At 36.5% G+C, this 16,967-nt stretch overlaps 1 protein-coding gene and 1 pseudogene across 1 annotated transcript in view; one reads left to right on the forward strand and one right to left on the reverse strand.

Moving 5' to 3' along the window:
* LOC125779107 (uncharacterized) overlaps nt 1-13,734 on the forward strand; it is a 434,818-nt gene extending 421,084 nt beyond the window's left edge. The window contains exon 2 of the mRNA XM_049459656.1: nt 13,189-13,734. Coding sequence (XP_049315613.1) covers nt 13,189-13,260 — 72 coding nt within the window. The 3' untranslated portion in view covers nt 13,261-13,734. The remainder of the gene's footprint in view (nt 1-13,188) is intronic.
* On the reverse strand, nt 1,509-1,638 carry LOC125779804 (small nucleolar RNA U3; annotated as a pseudogene).
* Nucleotides 13,735-16,967: the final 3,233 nt, after the last annotated feature.

Here is a 16,967-nt window from a genome sequence, read left to right on the forward strand (position 1 = left end):
CAATTTTTTGCAATATGGCCGTACGAGTTACAATCAAAACATTTTCCACCCTTTTCTTTATTTTGGCAATTCTTTGATACGTGTCCCTTTTCACCACAATTAAAACAAAGCAATTCTTTTAACTTCTTCTTTGAATTGTCCTCTACATCCTCTTTGAATTCAGTCATATTTTTTGCATTATACAAAATTGTTTTATTTGTTGCTTTACCGTCTATTCCGTCTATCACATATTGCATTAGAGCATCGTCGTCAATATGCCCTCTTGACGAAATGTCTTTCAGCCGATAAAAAAATTCAAAAACATCTTCGGCTTTACCTCGCTTGCTCTGTGCGAGCAATTCGTGTATCTGCTTGCTGTTTACAGTGGACTTGAATTCTGTTAGCAGCGCAGTTTTCAACGCGTTCCACGAATTCAATCCTCGTTCCCTTGCTACAAATAATTTCGCAATTCCCTTTAATGCCTTTTTTGCGAAAAAAAAGGTGCGTGGAGTCCCTACGCGCGGATGAAGTTATACTTCTTAGTGATATTCAGAAATGCATATCATTTTGTATGAAAGAAAACTAGAAAACTTAAATTCACATTTTATAAATTTATTATACACATAAAATGAAGAATAAAGCAAAGTCTAAATGAATGAATTTTGACTCAGAAAGTAGTTCCGTCTCATCGTTGCGGAAGAGATTATGCAGCGTAATCATCTCTCTTTTGTTCTTCGCCAATTTGGCTGCCGGATTGACTTGTGAAGATCAATTATTTGTTGGTGACGTATTCATATGTGTACGCGTATGTATGTTTGTATGCTTGTGATTTATTTGTTCGGCAATGTACGCAAATATATGTACATATAAGTATATATGAATGTATGAACATGTAAGTCAATGCGCGCACATGCGTATACATACACTCATATGAGCATGTGCAGATACACAAGATAGGATAGAAGATGTATGCCTTTTAACATCGTTTACTATACAAATAAATATTTTTCTTACTAATAGAAATTAAAATAAAGAAAAATATTTATTTTTATAGCATACGATGTTAAAAGCAAAAAATTAAAAATTTATTCTGTGGGGATTCGAACCTGGGACCTGTGTTAGCATCTTGACCTTCCAAGCGCTTACCACCAACACCACCATTGACAATTAGGTTGTGCTGACTTAAGTATGATGTGGTTATGAATGCAAGAAACATACGATGGTTCTAATAATTTTGTTTAAGTATAGAAATATACATACTTTGTAGAACATTTGCTTTCGCAATAAATTTATCACAGCAATATACATATACATAATATGTATATACATATGCATAATATGTATATACATATACATAACATTGCTGTGATGCCCTGAGAAGTATAGTCTTAATAAATTTATTTTTAATTATGTATATGTTTATGTATATTGCTGTGATAAATTTATTTTCTATTAGTAAGAAACAAATATTTATTAGTATAGATTTCCAAAAGCACAGAAATTATTCTGTGAATTTATTCATTAAAGTCGCCACTCAGAAGTCGTTTTATCCCTTGTAAGCGAGCGATTTTCTTAAATCTCACGCTCCCAGATAAAACGATATACCTCGTCCTCGTGGGTCAATTTCAAAAACCACAGAAATGATTCTGTGTGATTCTGAAAGGCCAACGCAGAGTATTTCAATTAAAAGTCACACAAAATAGTTGAGAATTCGCAGAAAGGCAAACGAAAGAAAAAGAACTATAACTTCAATAATGCACAAGCATACAAACATACATATGCGCACACATGTGAATATGTCACCAACCAAAAATTGAAACATTGTTCTACAAAAACAACAACAGCATAAGCATGGCAACATTGTGTTGTGTTGTTGTGTCGGCCGAGCTGTGCCGAAAGAAATGAACAAACGATCGCCGATTGTCACCGCTTCGCTTGCTGCTCGCACATCTTCGCAGACAAGGTTGCGTTACATTCATATGGATAGAGCGAGGTTGCGCAACTTTGCGTTACTTTTATATGGAAGGTTGCGCAACCAGAATCTATCGCAACCTTTTCCGGCGTCGTATAAGAAGTATAACTTCAATAAACTTCTGAAAATCATCCCATCGCATTAATTCGGATTGTTCTTCGTATTCATTTACCCACACTTCAATAGGCAATTAGTACCATCAAAATTACGAATGCTGTCTTCCACGTCGCGAAAGTTTGTTGCAAAGCGTGCCGTCGTCATTCTATCGCTTTCGTTCTGCTCACAACGTTCTCGTCTAATGCTGTCGCCTCTGTCGTCGTTGACGCTTGCGCTATATCGTGTTGCTCTGTCTTGCGCTTGTCGCTTTGGTGTTGAACGTTGGTTTGGTGTGACTGAGTGATTTGCACTTCTTAAATCTTCGTATGCCTCGTTGTCGGTTTCGTCATCCGACTCGTCGTTTGAAGAATCGTCGTCGTTTACGTCGTATTACAACAAACAATCAAGTGAAATTTCGTAACGTGTCGAGTGTGCGGATCATCGCACTCGATACGAAACGAATAGAAATTTTATGAAATAACTTCCCTGGTGTAGCTATAAATGACATTTTCGAATACATTCAAATACGAAACAAAACAAGTATTTGAATTTGAATTGAATGTACATATTCAATAACCGTTTATTTTATTTAATAAATTTACTAAATTTACTAAATTTAGCTTTTGCATTCAATAAAATGAACCCTAACATGTTTTTTATACAAGTTCATCTGATTCAGATGGAAAACATCATCAAATGGCCATACGATTTAGGATTCGTGATAAAAGTAATCCCATGGCTTTACCTGAAGCAGCGTAAGAAAATTTTAAAAGTAATTATACCGTTTAACTTAGTATAAATCTTATACAGATTCAGGAATTGGTTTAGGCTGACCAAAAACGCATTTACTTTCATCCTATCGGAAATAAAATTTAACGGGCATTTATCAACCGCAGTACCATCAATAAAATGAACCCTAACATGTTTTTTATACAAGTTCATCTGATTCAGATGAAAAACATCATCAAATGGCCATACGATTCAGGATTCGTGATAAAAGTAAAATCATGGCTTTACCTGAAGCAGCGTAAGAAAATTTTAAAAGTAATTATACCGTTTAACTTAGTATAAATCATTTACAGATTCAGGAATTGGTTTAGACTGATCAAAAACGCATTTACTTTCATCCTATCGGAAATAAAATTTAACGGGCATTTATCAACCGCAGTACCATCAATAAAATGAACCCTAACATGTTTTTTATACAAGTTCATCTGATTCAGATGAAAAACATCATCAAATGTCCATACGATTCAGGATTCGTGATAAAAGTAATCCCATGGCTTTACCTGAAGCAGCGTAAGAAAATTTTAAAAGTAATTATACCGTTTAACTTAGTATAAATCATTTACAGATTCAGGAATTGGTTTAGACTGACCAAAAACGCATTTACTTTCATCCTATCGGAAATAAAATTTAACGAGCATTTATCAACATATTGCAAATATTTTCTAAATGAAAACAATAATATAGAAATTTATACGGGAAATGAAACTCAAATAAGTAAATTGGTCATAAAATTAGAGATCCTATTATGCTGTATTTAGATAATAACTGAGTTAAAGGTTCCAACAACATTTTAATTCATATTTTGTTTTAATAAATATATTTTCAATAAAAACAGGAACTACGAATTAACGTATCGTATATACTATATTTGTGTTTATTTCTGAACTTTTCTCTTTAAAATATCAAGCTCATGAGTTTTAATCTGCAACTCTACAGCTTTTTTTTGCATATCTGCTTTATGTACATCTTCTTTTATTTGCAGCGATCTCTTCTTTTAAGCAATTAGTTTCACAAGAGTTTTACTTCTACTGCAACACCTATCTCCGTAGCTTGGAGGAGTTGCTCTTCTGCTACAGTTAAAAGCTTTTCATCGTACTGACCACACCCAGTCCTTTGTTTCGAGGCTTTGTTGAAAAAAAATTTCTTTTTTATGTAGTACTTTTGATCAGCAAATACTTATTTTTGTATTTTATTATTATTTTAATCATCTATTATTTTATTTATTTAATTAATATTATTTACTTTTATTGATCTTACTTTTTGTCAAAATTTAGCATCTTTCAGCGCTGGCCCGCTAGCGTTAAGTTTTAGCGTCAATGCATCCCATAGCTTACGAGTATTTAATGCAACTTTGCCTTGCCCACAATTAGGCAAAATATTAGGTCTACAACTTTGCTTTCGCCGCTTTCCAATAGATGTCTCAAGGGCCAAGCACTGGTCGATTAAATCGTTTTATATCTTGGACATTTGTGTCAACATTAACCCAACAAAATATTTGCAGAGATCTGTTTGCATCCTTAACTTATTCTGAACTTAAAATGTCACTTTTTGAGCCGAATTCTCGACATTTGCGGGAAAATTCCAAGAACAGTGCGGCTGAGGACCCGTCCACGCTTTACTGAGGCTGACACATACAGAGATAATACTCTTGCTCTACTACTACCATCTCTATTATTTCTATAAGGTATTAAAAAAATATAGAATTTTTGTAAAGCAACTTGTGTTAGTTTACAAAAATATGGATCATAAAGCATTTCGTGTGTTAATTAAGCATTGCTTTTTGAGGGAATAAGGGAAAACACTTTTGGGCCGTTTTTATGCAATAAAGCCTTAAATTTACAAAAAACAACGGCGGAAGCAAAGTTGTAGACCTAATATTATTTGCAAAGTTCTGATGCTGTAGCATAAAATTACTCAGCAAATTTTTTTGACGCATATTTATTTTGTTTACATTTGTCCTTAAATCATTAGTTATAATTATAAAACATGATTATTTTTAACTGATATATTCAAACTTTTTTTTTAATTTATACTATAACGTTTCTCAAATAGCTAACGAGTGAGATTTCGATTCTATCGTACAAACGAGAACACGTTATCGAATGAGGAAATTTCAAATTTCGAAAGTGCGTATTCGATAGCGAGTACAACGATCTGAAAACAAAAAAAAAATACATGAATTTCGCTCGTTAACGTGTGCCGCGATTCGGGCCCTGCTTGAGTTAAATTGTTCTCAATGTACTTCATTTTTTCGACATACTCCGCGCTCTGCTCGGCGAAACCAAAACCAATAAAATCGCGCAATCGCTTTCGATTATTTCGGTCACCGTCGCACCCGAATACAAATTTACGTAAAGCCACTATGCTTGGTTTTTTGCATAAACGCAGATTTCCACTGATTATATCATTCAAGCAAGCCATTTTCCTACACAAACACGGGCGAGCCCCCAAAATGTGGTTTATTGTTTATATAATAGATATACACTTAGGTTTATTGTTTATGTAATAGATATAGGTTTATTGTTTATATAATAATATGTTCATTTAACAAATGTAGTTTTATTAATAGGTGTGGAACTTAGTGGGCACGTCTTTACACTTTTGCTGTCGCGGTTCAACTATATCTCTTCTTGCTGTTTTATCTATAATATATAATATAAATTTAAAAGTTGAGCCTACATTTGACGTTCCAAGGAACAATTTTATTGGGATTAGAAGATTTTGCTCCCCACGTTGAAGAATCTGTCTCAAATGTACACAGCCCGTCGAGACAGCTTTTTCAAATTATTAAAAGGGGGAATGATGTTAATATTTTAAAGCCTCTTCCATTTTTTGAGGAGGATGTAACCCTTGAATAGATAATTCTTTTGTATTTGGCAAGAGATTCAATAGTATGCAAATTTTTTCAATCGTATTAAAAGTACTTCCCTTTCAATTTTCAATCCAGTAGATTCTTATACCAACTTTAACGTTTTCGTCTTCGTTTGTACATAATAATTTCATTGTATTAAGGGGTAACTGTTCCCCATGAAGAGTTTACTACAATGGAGGATGGAAAGTTCACGCAAGTGAGGAAAGTTCTCTGATCGCCATTCACTTGGGAGTGGCCAGAAACGATTCTTTTACATATGACTAAAGCAGCTCACGACTTCCGGTCTTTGACCAAGTATCCTCTGGGTAGCCTAAGAACATCCGTTTGAAGGCGAGCTAAAGTGAGAAGGCGAAACATCCCCTGCATAGGGTTGTGCGCTGGATTTGGGACCCGCCACGTAAAAAACACCCCCAATGAAAAACCACCAACAGCCTCGGAAGAGAGACCCCCTTTTGATAACGACCATGGAAAACGAAATAAGGACTATGATTTGAGGGCATGCACCTGGAATGTCCGGCCCCTTAATTGGGAAGGTGCCGCTGCCCAGCTGGTAGAAGAACAACAAAGCGGCAGGGGCAGACGGATTGCCGGCCGAGCTATTCAAACACGGCGGCGAAGAACTGATAAGGAGCATGCATCAGCTTCTTAGCAAAATATGTTCGGATGAAAGCATGCCCAACGATTGCAATTTAAGTGTGCTATGCCCAATCCATAAAAAAGGAGACCCCACAATCTGCGCCAACTACCGTGGGATTAGCCTCCTCAACATCGCGTACAAGGTTCTATCGAGCGTATTGTGTGAAAGATTAAAGCCCACCGTCAACAAACTGATTGGACCTTATCAGTGTGGCTTCAGACCTGGAAAATCAACAACCGACCAGATATTCACCATGCGCCAAATCGTGAAAGGAGAATCGACACTCACCACCTATTCGTCGATTTCAAAGCTGCTTTCGACAGCATGAAAAGGAGCTGCCTTTATGCCGCGATGTCTGAATTTGGTATCCCCGGAAACCTGATACGGCTGTGTAAACTGACGTTGAGCAACACGAAAAGCTCCGTCAGGATCGGGAAGGACCTCTCCGAGCCGTTCGATACCAAACGAGGTTTCAGACAAGGCGACTTCCTATCGTGCGACTTTTTCAATCTGCTGCTGGAGAAAATTATTAGAGCTGCAGAACTTAATCGAGCAGGTACAATCTTTTATAAGAGTGTACAGCTGCTGGCGTATGCCGATGATGTTGATATCATCGGTCTCAACATCCGCGCCGTTAGTTCTACTTTCTTCAGACTGAACAAGGAAGCAACGCAAATGAGTCTGGCAGTGAACGAGGGCAAGACGAAATATCTCCTGTCAGCAAACAAACAGTCGTCGCACTCGCGACTTGGCTCTCACGTCACTGTTGACAGTCATAACTTTGAAGTTGTAGATAATTTCGTCTATCTTGGAACCAGCGAACCACCAACAATGTCAGCCTGGAAATCCAACGCAGGATTACTCTTGCCAACAGGTGCTACTTCGGACGGAGTAGGCAATTGAAAAGTAAAGTCCTCTCTCGACGAACAAAAACCAAACTCTATAAGTCGCTCATAATTCCCGTCCTGCTATATGGTGCAGAGGCTTGGACGATGACAACAACCGATGAGTCGACGTTGCGAGTTTTCGAAAGAAAAGTTCTGCGAAAGATTTATGGTCCTTTGCGCGTTGACCACGGCGAATACCGCATTCGATGGAACGATGAGCTGTACGAGATATACGACGACATTGACATAGTTCAGCGAATTAAAAGACAGCGGCTACGCTGGCTAGGTCATGTTGTCCGGATGGATGAAAACACTCCAGCTCTGAAAGTATTCGACGCAGTACCCGCCGCGGGAAGCAGAGGAAGAGGAAGACCTCCACTCCGGTGGAGAAGGACCTGGCCTCGCTTGGAATATCCAATTGGCGCCACGTAGCGAAGAGAAGAAACGACTGGAGCGCTGTTGTTGACTCGGCTATAATCGCGTAAGCGGTGTCTACGCCAGTAAAGAAGAAGAAGAAGTATAACAAAAAAATTAGCCACAGCAACGCGTGACCGGGTCTGCTGGTAGTAATTAAAATTAAAAATCTAATTCTAAAAATTTATAAATATTTCACGATCTAAAATGATCAAACTCATTTCATTGACACCACAAATCAATATTTTAAATAAACTATTTAGATCTAAAGTCAAAATAAACAAATATCTCTCTTTAAAACCAATAAAGTTTAAGGAATTCAATGAAGAAATAGTAAAAAAATTCAAGAATCTTACCACCTCTAAATGAATAAACCCCTGAAAAAATTTTACCGTGCTGGCTATAAGCATATAAATATAAAGTATAATCAGTACTAAAAAAAATAATAAAGATAAAGTAGTTATAGTAACTCAAGATCAACTTACGATTCTGTTTAATAAAGAAATTTTCCCTAATAAATTTAAAGAAGCAGGTGCAGCTATATTAACAGCTCTTAATAAAAATCATCATTAAGTTATTGAAGGTATAAAATTTAATAAACCCTTACTGATTAATAAACTTCGGCTTCCTAGTCATATGTAATATTAGCTGAACAAAATAGCCCAGAACAGACGAACACAACCCATGAGCGATTATTAAAGTATAAGAGCCACAAAGACCTCAATTAGCTAGAGTTATTAACCCACTTAAAACAATTCCTATATGAGCAACTGATGAATAAGCAATTAAAGCCTTTAAATCAGTTTGACGTAAACAAACAAAACTGATTAAAATTCTACTAAAAAATCCTACTAAAAAACAAAAATCGCAACAATCCATATCCCCCAAACTTTAACATAATCCCAGCCAAAATTATTGATCTTGAAACAGGAGCTTCAACATTAGGGTGGGTTGATTCCGGAATTTTTTCGATTCGGTATTTCTAATAGTGCGGAAAAGTTGCCTTAGTACTTCCTGATTCCAATGCAACTTTTTGTTTTGAGATCGGATTGCATCTTCAACCCAAACCTCGGCCTTGAAATTTCGGAAATTCGCCTAAAATCGTGAAATTGTCTACCTAGCACCTGAAATACGCATCTCATGGCAAAATGTATAAAACAAAAGTTATTTGTCACGTCATTTGCTACCGTAATGGTATATGTGATCATGGCCGTAGGACGAACCATTCCCGAGATACGAGCGAAAAGGCGGCGCGCCACAGCGCAAGGTCAAAATTGTTGCAGCTCTCAGCTAACCTGTATTGGTCACCCAGAACCCACCGCGTGGAGGTAGCTGCTCTTCGGGTTCCTCCCAAGCCCAACCCAACCAACCAACCATATGTCAAGCTTGTTTTAGTCTGAATCTGTGTCAAATTTATTGATAAAATCAGATTTTGTACTAAACTTTGGCACTTGTTGCCTAGATTTCAGTGTAGAGCGTATAAAAAGATCACGAGATTGGGGGCCAATAACTTTAGAAGATGCCTCTGTCACCAGTTTGACGATTCTCTCGACTGCCACGGTGTGAGAGGGGAATTCACTAAATTTCCATACCTCTGCAGTGTCTCCCGACAGCCCTTTTATGAGTTCTTCGTTAGAAACTGAACAAAGAACTGGTGGAACAGTCAAGGTAATAGTCTTCCAGTTAATCATATCGTAATAAGTATTAGCTTTGAAATTCAGCTTTGGCACTTTATTACATCTAACTCTTCCATTTATGGTGTCAGACTCTGCTTCTCTGGCTGCCAGAAGACGGTCAAGGGCCAACTTTCTGACTTCTATCCGTTCGTCAGTCATCATACTAAGGAGAATGTTTCCTGGAAGAGCAAAGAAAGCATTCTGTTGAATGGATGAATCGACAACCTTGCGCAGTTTAGCGGGTAAGTATCTCGACCTTTGAATTGCAGCATAGAGATGGCGCGAGCCATCTTTGATTGAACTGTTGAATCTTATTGAGAACCACAAAGGTGAGTAAACTGTAAGTATGTACTTGACCAAAATCTTTATTTCCTTTGTTGGTTTGTCAGTAGAAATGTATAATCTCAGAATTCTATTTGCACAGGTGAGCCAGCGAGATTTGCACATGTTACCTGGATGCATCGACGCTAAATCTGAGGAACATTGACCGGAAATAACAGCTTCTGATATTTTATAGAGATAAGCTTGGTCTGTGCTAAGTTGGGTCGGATTAATAACCTCAGAAGGTAATTGGCAGGATGGAAAATTTTCAAATTTGACAACAGGCAACTTCTCACAATAAGGGAGCAGTTTACCTATGTCGCCAGAGAATGTATTTTGACTCTTTGAGACACCATCTATGTGTTCGAAAAGAGCACGGAATGGAAGTTCGTTGAAATGTAGAAGACAAACAACCCACTGTAATGGCCTACCTATTCTTTCTTCTAGTTTCCGAATGATTCCACCTTTCCAACCTGTGTTCGTGTTGGTGCCATCAGCACCGACAACTTCTAGATGTTCCACATCAACTGAATTGTCTTGTAAATGTTGCCATATAGCTTGCGTCTCATCCTCAGCTGACCCGGAAGGAGAAGTGACGTGGCCAAAGTAATGACAACCAGGTTCCGCTATAAGAGAAATATGTTCCTCTTTGACAGTGTCGCGGTAGTACTTTTCACCTTCGCTGACTTGTGTAAGTGTATTGTCTTTGCGGCCGTCAAAATACAGCCCATATACGGAGTCAATACTTTCGGTGTTCTGGAGCTTAACACTAACACTTTTTTTTGCCCGACTAATCTTGCATTTGTCAGTGACAAAGCTAGCCTGATCCTCTGTTATCAAACCTGCTTTTTTGGCATCCAGAAAAGCCGATGAAACAATCAAGGCCGCTGCTCTATCACTTACTCCAAATCTTTGGGCAGCTAAAGCAGTGTGTTGTAATACTAGTGTGTTTTGTTTGGTTTTAGAGGATGGAAGAGAAAATTCATCATCACCATCGTTTTTCGAAGAATCAATGCGCGACGCGCCTACATTGTTGTCGTCTGTATGAGAGTCTGGCTGATCTGAATGGTCACGTGTTCTAGCTGATAATTTTCTGGTAAGTGTTGATGTTGAATGACGTTTTGAAAGCTTTTCTTTACGTTCATTTTTCTTTGTAATCTTTTTTGTTTCAGGTAGATCAACACTTCCAATGCGACCAATTCTTGTGGTTCTCTGGTCCAAGAGAAATGGTTGTTCATTGATAGGAACTTTCCTTTCCTTTGGACAAGTGCAAGAAGAAAAATAACTGCATTTACAAGCAGCGATGTCAAATAATTTTCTGGCAGAAGAGACAAAGTCGTCTCTTTTAGAGCTCAAACCTATTGGGTTCCTTAAAAACATTTGTTTAAGAGTCAGAAATTTCTTATGGTATGTGGTGAGCATTTGTACAACTCTGGTGTGTGAAACTATCGGAATAGATGACTTTTTGAAAGTATTTTCAACCTTTTTTGCAACTATTTCTGTAACCTCTTTACTCCTAGGTTCATAGTTGTCGCCTCGGAGTCGCCCTATACCAAATCTTTCTAACTGATAACACAAAAGAACATCCTGGTAAGTAGGTAACTGGGACTCAGAGAGATTGTACGGATATATGCCAAACACAGGACATTTCTGTCTAAATTTAAATTTAGATACAGACATTTTGAGTTCTGTGTTTTGTTGAGAGAATATAAGTGATAGCACCTGGCGAAATCAACGCCAAGAGTGAAGGAACTCGATGAAAAAATATTTATGTGGAGACCAGTCCGAATGTGTCGTATGGCGCAGGGAAATGAATGTAAGTGATAGAACTCGGCGAAATCACCGACAAGAGTGAAGGAACTCGATGAAAAAATATTTGTGTGGAGATCTATCCGAACGTGTCCTTTGGCGTAGCCTTTCGCTCGTATCTCGGGAACGGTTCGTCCTACGGCCATGATCACTTATACCATTTCGGTAGCAAATGACGTGACAAATAACTTTTGTTTTATACATTTTGCCATGAGATGCGTATTTCAGGTGCTAGGTAGACAATTTCACGATTTTAGACGAATTTCCGAAATTTCAAGGCCGAGGTTCGGGTTGAAGATGCAATCCGATCTCAAAACAAAAAGTTGCATTGGAATCAGGAAGTATTAAGGCAACTTTTCCGCACTATTAGAAATACCGAATCGAAAAAAGGCCGAAATCGACCCACCCTATTCAACATGAGCCTTAGGAAGCCATAGATGAACTAAAAATATATGTATTTTTAACTAAAAAAGCCAATATTAAAGATAAATACAACAAATCATAATTAAATATATAAGTAATTAACAGATAGAAGTTTATTGTATTTAAATTATTACATAAATAAAAAATTCAAACCAATATAGGCAAATACCAACAATGTATAAAATAATAAATAAACTCCCGCTTGAAGACGTTCCGGTTGATATCTTCAACCCAAATTTAAAAATAAAGTAGGAATTAAACTTCTTTCAAAAAATAAATAAAATATAAACAAGTTCATTCTTCTAAAAGTTAACACTAAAAAAATCAACAAAATTAAAACATTAAATAAAAATAAATTTTTATAATTACTATACTTGTAAACAGATTCACTAGCACTAATCATAAGGGTACAAATTCAAAATATCAAAAAAATAAGATCATAATAAATGACATCAAATCCTAAGGAATAAGAAAGAAATATTTACAAAATAATTAGTACAATAATTTAAAACAAAAGTTACAATAAATAATAAATTTTGAACCATTCAAAATAAACCATTTATAAAACAAATAGGACTAATAAAAAGTAGTTTAAAAATCAATTTTAACATTGCAATACATTAAACGATTGAAAATAATCATTGCCATGTGTACGAATTATAGAAACTAAAATAGAAAGATCTTAAGCACATTCACACACTCTAAAAGTTAAAAATATTATACCAAAAAAATCTTCTATAATCCATTAAATTTAAATAAATAAACAAAAGGAAAAATAAACTTAATACAATATATTCTAAGCTTAAAAGTATTGATAATAAATGCTTACGATTAGAAACAAAAAAAAAATTCCTATTAAAAATAAAAAACAAGGTAACTCTCAATATAGACTAATTAACATTAGTTTTAATAGTTTGATAAAAAAGTAGGTCTTGTATACCAAAAATAAGATTATGTCTTTTAAAACTTCAAGAAGAAAGAAACAACTTTATCATTAATCCCCAAAATTATTATTTTAAATAAACTACGTTCTGAAATTATACAACTCTTTTTATATTCTTCAACACTAATCTCAAGATTAATTTTTATTCAAATAAAACACCGCTTAGCCATAGGATTAATACTAATAATTCTGATGAAAATGTACTCGGTTACTATATATTACAAATAATACAACTCTGTATAAGTGTCATCCTTCCATTTTGTATTTTGTGTAAGCATAACTCACTCGTGAAATAAAAGCCCTACTGTAAAAACGTATATAACGGGTGATTTTTCTGAGGTTAGGATTTTCATGCATTAGTATTTGACAGATCACGTGGGATTTCAGACATGGTGTCAAAGAGAAAGATGCTCAGTATGCTTTGACATTTCATCATGAATAGACTTACTAACGAGCAACGCTTGCAAATCATTGAATTTTATTACCAAAATCAGTGTTCGGTTCGAAATGTGTTTATCGACAAATTTTGTTCAGCGATGAGGCTCATTTCTGGTTGAATGGCTACGTAAATAAGCAAAATTGCCGCATTTGGGGTGAAGAGCAACCAGAAGCCGTTCAAGAACTGCCCATGCATCCCGAAAAATGCACTGTTTGGTGTGGTTTGTACGCTGGTGGAATCATTGGACCGTATTTTTTCAAAGATGCTGTTGGACGCAACGTTACGGTGAATGGCGATCGCTATCGTTCGATGCTAACAAACTTTTTGTTGCCAAAAATGGAAGAACTGAACTTGGTTGACATGTGGTTTCAACAAGATGGCGCTACATGCCACACAGCTCGCGATTCTATGGCCATTTTGAGGGAAAACTTCGGACAACAATTCATCTCAAGAAATGGACCCGTAAGTTGGCCACCAAGATCATGCGATTTAACGCCTTTAGACTATTTTTTGTGGGGCTACGTCAAGTCTAAAGTCTACAGAAATAAGCCAGCAACTATTCCAGCTTTGGAAGACAACATTTCCGAAGAAATTCGGGCTATTCCGGCCGAAATGCTCGAAAAAGTTGCCCAAAATTGGACTTTCCGAATGGACCACCTAAGACGCAGCCGCGGTCAACATTTAAATGAAATTATCTTCAAAAAGTAAATGTCATGAACCAATCTAACGTTTCAAATAAAGAACCGATGAGATTTTGCAAATTTTATGCGTTTTTTTTTTTTTTAAAAGTTATCAAGCTCTTAAAAAATCACCCTTTATAATAATTTTCTTCATTGTGGTCTATTTTTGGTGATCCTCGATTCAAACCTCCAACATATGTTATGGGCCCAGAGTACATCTTTCCCAGAGTATGGTTTTCGTTGTGCAAGTGCGTGTGTCGCATTCAAAAGAGCTTTTCGTTAAAAATACTAAAGCGCGTGGGTAGAGTTCAAACGAGTTTTTCTGTTAAAGTGCTAAAGCGTGTGTGTCGCGTTAAAAGACTTTAAAAATAAATTCATTGTACCAAATCGATAAATTGGATGAAACGAATTTTGATTCGTGGAAAGTACAAATGAAAAGTGCACGGTGGACTGTGGCATATAGTGAATGAACATTTGATAAAAAAATGAAGAAAATTCGGGTGAGTGGGAAGCACTCGATGAAAAAGCATTGGCTACAATAACTCTAAGCATGAAAGCATCGCAGCTTAGCCATATCAAACAATGCAAGTCGTCTCCAGAAGCGTGGAAAGTACTAGAAAAATTGCATCAGCCAAGTGGGCCTGTGCATAAAGTATCGTTATACAAGAAACTGTTGAATATGAAGTTAAGTGACAATGAAGGTATGCCGAAATATTTAAATGATTTTACATCGGTTGTTGAAAAATTATCAGAAGTCGGTATTGAAATTAAAGATGAGTTAGTGATAATTATTATTCTTTCAAGTCTGCCGAAGCAGTACGAACATTTTGTTTTTGCTATAGAAACAAGAGACGCGTTACCACCGTTAGCCATTTTGAAAGTAAAGCTTCTAGAAGAATCAGAAAGAGAAAAACAGTGTAAAAGCGGTCGAAGAACGCTGAAAAAGGGGAAAAATCTTCGAATAACCGTAACAAGAAGATGCAAAACATCAAGTGTTTTAAGTGTGGGCAGTCATATCACCGCGAACTGTAACGTAAAGAGAGACAATTTCGATCATAGGTCAACAAAGAGAAACGAACATTCGTTTACGTTGTTAGCAGCAGCGGACGCAGAGGCGTTCGACAACACAACCTGGCTTATTGGCAGCGGTGCAACATCACATGTGTGTAGTAATAGAAATTTGTTTATTTCATTAGAACAGCATAAAGAGAAAATCTCTTTGGCTGGTAATAAATACATTACAGCTGAAGGTGTAGGAAATGTGCAAATAAGTTCACATAAGAGTGACATTATTCTTCGGAATGTTTTATTTGTGCCAAATATGTGCAGTAATTTCATGTCGGTCGCGAGAGCCGTAGAAAATGGACTAAAAGTATTTTTTGATAAACACCGTGCAAAGGTAATGAAGGACAACGAAATAATATTAGAAGCAAAGAAAGTAAACAAACTTTTCGTATTTCAATGGGAAAATAACAAGTGTTTTTATTTTTCGAATGATAAGGCGGTATCATGGCATGAACGATACGGACATTTAAATTATGGTAGTCTGCAGGAATTAGTGAATAAAGACATGGTTCGAGGTATAGAAAAAGTGACATTTGGCAAAGACATTGTATGTGAAGTGTGGGCGAGATGCAAAATAAAAGTAAAGCCATTTCCGAAAAATACAGAGAATTGTGCTAAAGACATTTTAGAGCTAGTGCATACAGATGTGTGTGGTTCTTTTCAAACAAAGTCTCTCGGAGGCGCTCGTTATTTTTCAAATTTTATAGACGATAAAAAAGGAGAATGTTTGTGTATTTTTTAAAATCTAAAGAAGAAGTTTTGGGTAAATTTAAAATGTTTAAAAACTTAGTAGAAAGGCAAACGGAGAAACGGATTAAAATGATTCGTAGTGACAATGGACGTGAATTGATATTTTTTTGAGTGAGTGTGGTATAAAAAGGCAATTAACAGTGCCATACACTCCACAGCAAAATGGAGTTGCTGAAAGAGCAAATCGAACAATACTGGAGATGGCACGAAGCATGTTATTGCAAAGTGAAGTTAATGAATTTTTATGGGCAGAGGCAGTTGCTACTGCAGTGTTCTTACGTAATAGGTCACCCACAAAAGCATTAAATAATGTGACGCCTTACGAGGCATGGTCAGGACGAAAACCAATTGTGAGTTTTTTTAAAACATTTGGCTCAGAAGCCAACGCATTAAACAAAATAAATAATACGAAGTTTAAACCAAAGGGTAAAAAATATATCATGGTAAGGTATTCGCTTACATCGAAAGCGTATCGCCTATACGACCCTGATCAACGTACGGTCGTAGAGAAACGAGACGTAACGTTTTTACCAATTAAAAGAAATGAAGCGGTAGATTTTTCGGACACGTTTGGGGACGTGGATGCTATCATCGAAAAAGGTACATCTGGTGACTTGAGAGTAGATGAAGCAGACGACAGTGATGACAAGTTTGAAGAAGCAAAAGCATCTAGTGAATCCGGTAGTGATTATCAAGAAAGTTTATGCGAATCTCCGATCCAGGAAGAGTGTCCTGCGCAAATAGGGCGAGGCAGGCCTAATCTAGTACGTAGTGGAAAACCCGGACGTCCACGAAAAGTGTATAATACAGTAAACATGATGCAAAATGTATGTGAAATCGAAATTCTTCAAAGTGTTGCCGAAGCAAAAGACAGTAAATATTCGAGCGAGTGGTGGATGTAGTCAAAAATTGGGGGTGAATTATACTGACACATTTTCCCCAGTGGTGCTTTACGCTACAATTCGTATGGTATTGGCCTTAGCAGCAGAACTAAAAATATATAACAATCAATAAAATATATACACATCAGATGGATGTATGCAGCGCGTACCTTAATAATGAGCTAAGTAGTAGTAGTAGTGTATATGCAGCAACCTGAAAATTTCGTCGACGAAAAGTTTCCAGAACGTGTTCTGAAGCTCAATAGAACTATATATGGGTTGAAACAATCTTGAAGACAGTGGAGCCAAAAGTTGGACGAAGTTTTGATGCGAA

Source organism: Bactrocera dorsalis, chromosome 6 (assembly GCF_023373825.1).
Source record: "Bactrocera dorsalis isolate Fly_Bdor chromosome 6, ASM2337382v1, whole genome shotgun sequence".
Lineage (NCBI taxonomy): Eukaryota > Metazoa > Arthropoda > Insecta > Diptera > Tephritidae > Bactrocera > Bactrocera dorsalis.